Source organism: Toxotes jaculatrix, chromosome 22, assembly GCF_017976425.1.
Source record: "Toxotes jaculatrix isolate fToxJac2 chromosome 22, fToxJac2.pri, whole genome shotgun sequence".
Classification (NCBI taxonomy): Eukaryota; Metazoa; Chordata; class Actinopteri; family Toxotidae; genus Toxotes; species Toxotes jaculatrix.
Window position 1 is genome coordinate 15,638,715 of NC_054415.1, and position 6,000 is coordinate 15,644,714.

General features: G+C 46.8%; 1 protein-coding gene across 1 annotated transcript in view; it reads left to right on the top strand.

The window, feature by feature from the left end:
- Positions 1 to 5,339, top strand: part of large1 (LARGE xylosyl- and glucuronyltransferase 1) — a 55,417-nt gene extending 50,078 nt beyond the window's left edge. Inside the window, 4 exon segments of the mRNA XM_041030560.1 lie at positions 2,896 to 3,174; positions 3,260 to 3,406; positions 4,706 to 4,901; positions 5,086 to 5,339. Coding sequence (XP_040886494.1) covers positions 2,896 to 3,174; positions 3,260 to 3,406; positions 4,706 to 4,901; positions 5,086 to 5,283 — 820 coding nt within the window. The 3' untranslated portion in view covers positions 5,284 to 5,339.
- The last annotated feature ends 661 nt before the right edge of the window (positions 5,340 to 6,000 follow it).

The window sequence follows — 6,000 nt, forward strand, 5'->3', positions numbered from 1 at the left end:
TGCATCCATTCATATTTTCCCTGCCTACGGTCTCATGCACACACACACACACACACACACACACACACACACAAAAGCCTAAGAATCGTGGCTTAGAGCGAACATAGGCAAACTAATCAGGCTTGCGTTTCATGTAACAGGGGTCATTGACAAACCATAAAGCAGAAGGGTTTGTCAGTGTTCCACCAACTCCATGCTGAGACACAATGGGGCATATTGACAGATCTGCGGGATCTGATGATGCCTTACAGCGTTCGGCTTGCAGTGGTTTTGAAACCCCCCCCCCCCCCCCCCCCCAACTGTCAGATTTAATAAAGAGCATTATGATAGTTGTGAAGAAACAGAAGAGAAAAAAAATCCGGGGATTTTCACCACCAAACATCAATCTGCCGTAATCAATCTGCTATTTATATGCTAATTTTGCTGTTTGTTTCATCGTTACCAGCGAGGAGGGGGGATTATAAGCACATTCTTTCTCTGAACGTCGTGTTTATCAACATCCACCACCACCCCCCACCCCACCCTCCCAAATCTGAAAGGTCCATATATCCAGTAGTGACGTGGATCTTCTACCTCTTTCTCTCCTTCTCTTAAAATCTACATCTGAACAGGAAACAGGAGCCAAATGTACTCGAGCAAAACGTTGCTTCGTTTTGGTGTGATGGATGGATGATGGATGGTTCATGGTCAGCTGGTTGGATTCAAACAAAAGCACAGTCTGAGTTTGCTCTGCCTATTTTAGCAAACCCACCAAGTGTGGCAGGTCGATAGGTGGGGGTGGGGGGGGGGCGGGGCGAGGCCCTTAACACAAACCTGACTTCATCCAGCTGCTCCTGTGGATTTACCCCGTGCCACCAAACGCATCAATAAGCAAGCAAGTCTATGCAAACTGTCGGGACTGGGTAGATTTGAAAGCTCGAGGGTCATTGAAAGTCTCTCTAATGTAAGTAGAAGTATAGCGGGCTCTTACTGGCTCTCGATCTCTCGGTCTTATCTCCCAGCCGAAGCACCTGTTGTGGAATTATATGGTTAAGATTGTAAGTTTCTCCAGCAGTGCCTGAATTTTGAGATTGCCAGCCGAATTACTTGAGGTTCATTTTGTCACAGTCAACAGACATTGTTTCTGCCTGCAGCCTTTTTTTTTTTTTTTTTTTTTAAATCCTGTCTTCTAACTGCAAAAAAAAAAAAAAAAAAAAAAAGGAAAAAACAACTTTGTTTTCCAGGTTGATTAATATAGTCGGGAATATTCCAGGTCTGGGGAAAAAAAAAAGTCCCTCTATTTGCTCTGTTTGAGTTCACGCTGGTTCAAGGATAGCGAAGACAAAGAATAAACGCCTCGAGGCGTATCCGCCATCCACACTGTGAGCTAGGCTGCTCTTTAGAAAGCTCTGCCGTCATTGAAGTAAGAGTGGAGAGACGTACTTTCCTGCTGAGACTGTAGCAACCCACTAAAACAGACAGATTCCTCCTTCAGATGTGTTTTCATATTTATGCTAATTTAAATGTAATTCTGTAAAACTGGTCCTCTGTGTCTTGTGTGGTGTTCTGTTTTTTTTGTTTTTTTTAATTCTGTGTTGTTGTACCCACTTTCCCATTAAGGATCATTTAACCCCCATCTGTGTGGACCGTGACTTTCCTCAAATTAAAACACGACACCGACAGACACGTCACGAGAGAGGATGGTTGCTAATAATCTCGGGCGATCCCCTCCAAACTTCAGCTGCTTCATCTGGAGACGAGCTTCGGGTTTGCCCCCCGAAATTATCTAGTTCTCCACATGTTCCTTTTGAAGATGATGTCCCACAGGCGGTTCCTAATGAGCCACACAATGTAACCCCCCACCCCCCCCCCCCCCCCCGCACCAGATCATTACGTAACATATATTCATCTGATACGTTGTCACAGCATTGAGAAGTTCGTTCGTGCTCCCCGTGGGGAATAAACCTTTTGATTAAAACAGTGCTTTAAAATCCTCTTCAGGACAAACATCACTTTAAGTCATGTTTTAATATCGTCACTTTGTTGTGCCTTCTGCTCAGCAATAAGTTATAGTTGGGGGGGGGGGGGGGTATAATAAACATGGCCGCCTCTAGGGGGCTTCTAGCTGGCTTTGCACTTTGTCTGGTTTTAATGAGGCCCCACGGTGGCTCTGCGGAGGGATACGCTGGCATTCCGGATTCCGAGACGGTGTCAGACGCTGTGCAAATCACACAACCTCACCTTCAGTCAGAATACCAAATGAAATGTAGCGTTACTGTAGTGAGAAAGAAGGAAGGAAGGAAGGAAACGAGGCGTGGAAGCTTCAGGATTTGAAATGCTGAAATATACCTGGAAAAAACTTTTCACAAGAGTGAGGGACGCTGAGTAGAGCCGGTCTGACCAGAGCTGTTTTTTCTTTGAAGAGCTCGGCTCTTCAAAGAAAAGCCAAGTCTCCCCCCTAAGGCTCCTCTCAAGATTTCTTTACTGACATTTTTTGTTTTCTATTTGCTCCATTAAATCTATTTGCATATCAAATCCAAGGCTGAGTAATTCATTATTCCATATCTTCATAAAAAGCAGTTCAAGCTGTGGGCATCGGGGGGATAATTGTAGTGTTTGTGTTTCACTTCTTACCCACAAAGAGACAAAAACACTGGGAAACTGTCACAGAGCTCATTACTTTCCTTAAAACCTTCCAGACTTTGTAAGACGGATGAGCTGCAGCTATCAGGACACATCTTAGAAGGATGTTTGTGTTGCCTTTTTTTTGTTGTTCACATGTTATTATCTTGTTTACGTCAGTTGTTTTTATCTGGTTAGAATCTTGTTTGTAGTAGAAAAAAAAATCCCACTGGGGATTTGGATCCAGTGCGTAGTGTAAACACGTCCGTCTTTTCCCCGACACCCTCTCCGCAGGCTCCAGATGTTGGAGGCCATCTGCAAACACTGGGAAGGCCCCATCAGCCTGGCCCTGTACCTGTCGGACGCCGAGGCCCAGCAGTTCCTGCGCTACGCTCAGGGCTCCGAGGTGCTGATGAGCCGCGGGAACGTAGGTTACCACATCGTCTACAAAGAGGGGCAGTTCTACCCGGTCAACCTGCTGCGTAACGTGGCCATGCGGCAGGTCAACACGCCCTACATGTTCCTGTCAGACATCGACTTCCTGCCCATGTACGGCCTCTACGAGTATCTCAGGTAAGAGGAGACAAGACACTTTTGGAAGTTCAGCTGTTGAAATTGCTGAAGTCATTAACTGATCCACCTGTGTGTGTGTCTGTAGGAAGTCAGTGGTGCAGCTAGACATGGCCAACACCAAGAAAGCTCTGGTGGTTCCAGCCTTTGAGACGCTGCGATATCGCCTGTCCTACCCAAAATCCAAGGCCGAGCTGCTGTCTCAGCTGGACATGGGTACACTCTTCACCTTCAGGTGAACCACCTGCCTGTCTCCGACCGACCGCACGCCACAGCAGCTGTCTTCATTCCTCTGTCCGTGGCAGAGGAACGGCATAAATTAGCCCCATCATCAATTCATCTCCTGTTTCATTCATTAACTCAGATCTTCCCTTAATCCTCGGGATCATTCTTAGGCAAGACTCACTCGCACTCGTGCTGAGCCACGGTAGCAAAAGATAAAGGACCCCGAATCAAATGGAATAAGGAATGGATGAGCAATTAAAATGATGGGCAGTTACACTGCTGCTGAACTTCAAGATGAAAAATAAGCAAACACCACGACGCTGACGAAACGTACTAAAATATAATCTGTACAGTACACGAGTTACAAAAAGAAGAACACATGTATATGAGAGCGGCCTAAAAATGATCCACATCAGCTTGCCAGAAATAATCGCAAGTTGTTTCCACACACTCAGAATTTTCTTGATCTCAGAATAGGAAATGACTGCAATTTTTCCTGTGAATAGGAATCGATACAAAAAGCGGCTGATCTCAGGCAAGCCGACGAAAACTATTCAGCAAGCGGCTGATACACAACTGCCACTTGTAAATTGTCAGTGTGTGATCATCATTTCTCACACAACAACCTGTAGTAAAAAAAAAAAAAAAAACTTCATTATCTGAAGCGTTGGTTTAATCAAAATACAAAAAAAGCACACCTCCGTGAAATATCAGACCAAAACCTGGACGCGTAAAAAAAAAAAAAAAAAAACGAAACTATCACCGTGGCTACAGTAAAGTGAAACTAATGAACTGATTGGTCTAAATATTTGGTTTATTTACACTTGTTTATTTGAGTGAACTGACCCTTTACTGTGATTTTCACAGTGTGTTACTCCAAATGGAATGCATTAGCATTCAGGTTAACTATTTATGTTGATTAGCCGTAGCTATAGTCCATGTATTGTTGTTGTTGTTGTTGTTGTCTTTCTCACAGCGTGTACACACACACACACAGCGCCCCTCTTACACCACACACTGTGGTGTAAGATTCGACTACATGCTGGAAAAGATTTCTCTGTGTGGTCGGAAGAAAAGGGGTGTTCTCATGTGTGCAGCCCTCACGGGCGGTCACGCTCCCTTCAGTCACACTCACTTGGCTCCACCTGGCTGGAGTTTGCTGTCAGTATAAGCCTCTTTGATCCTGGTGGAGGTGGAGGAGGTGGACACAACAACAACACAACTTTTCCCATTAAAAAATGATTTGCTCTGCAGTGTGAGGCAAACAAACACTCTTTATACTTTTTTTTTTTTTTTCCCCCCGTGTTAGGTATCACGTGTGGACTAAAGGCCACGCACCAACTAACTTTGCCAAATGGCGGACAGCCACCACGCCCTACAGGGTGCAGTGGGAGGCGGACTTTGAGCCCTACGTCATGGTGAGGAGGGACAGCCCCGAGTACGACCGCCGCTTTGTGGGCTTCGGCTGGAACAAGGTGGCTCACATCATGGAACTGGATGCGCAGGTAACTCACCTCCACTGAATCCAGCTCTTATCTAACTACCTGTCTGAGCTGGTCTGTGTTTCAGTGTAAAGGTCTTGTGTTTTCCTGATAAATAAACAAAGGGACAGTGTAACAGTAGCACAAGTAAAGACCAGTCTATCTAAAGTGTGCTAACTGTGGCTAACGTCCTCTCCTCTCTCCGCAGGAGTATGAGTTTGTGGTTCTGCCCAACGCCTACATGATCCACATGCCTCACGCGCCCAGCTTCGACATCACCAAGTTCCGTTCCAATAAGCAGTACCGGGTCTGTCTCAAGACCCTGAAGGAGGAGTTCCAGCAGAACATGTCGCGGCGCTACGGCTTCGCCGCCCTCAAGTACATGACGGCCGAGAACAACAGCTAGCCACCACTGCAGACCCTCACGCCCCCGGTGCTGAACTACTGATACCGCTCCGCAGGATGGGGGAGGGTGGGGGGAGGGTGGGGTGGGGTGGGGTGGGGGGGGGGGGGGTGAGGTGGCAGGGCGGCGAAGGGTAGGGGGGTGCACAAGAAACAGGTGGCCCCATGTGAGGCCATCAGGATACTTTTGAGACTTGAGTCCTTCAGACTTTTGGGACAACATTTGACCCTCAGTGTGGGACTGCAGGGGTCTTTATGTGGACAGAAGAGATAATCCAGGTGGAGTTCACTTCTCCCAGGATCTTAAAGCTGTGAAAGGTGATATGAGCGACTGCTGGACCCCCAGCCGGATGCGGGGGGGGCCCTGAGCTCCAGCTGTGGAATCTTGTCAGACAACAGGCAATGGAAAGGAGACATTCAATGCCTTGCCATATTTGTAAGACCAGTGACAAAAGTTGTGGGCTACGTGTAACATTATGTGTGCGTGAGTGAGTGTGTGTGTGTGTGTGTGTAGATGAAATGTGTAACTGTGTGTGTGTGTGTGTGTGTGTTCCTTCAGGATGGCGCTTAGCAGAAGAAAAAAAAAAAAACAAAAGCTTGAGGAGAGCTGAAGGTGTGAGGCGTTGTGAGCTTCACGTTGTGTTTGCACGCTGCACAGAGGAAACGCCTTCCAAGTGCCACGAAGTAACAAAACGCAGCTGCCGTTGGACTGACAGCACAG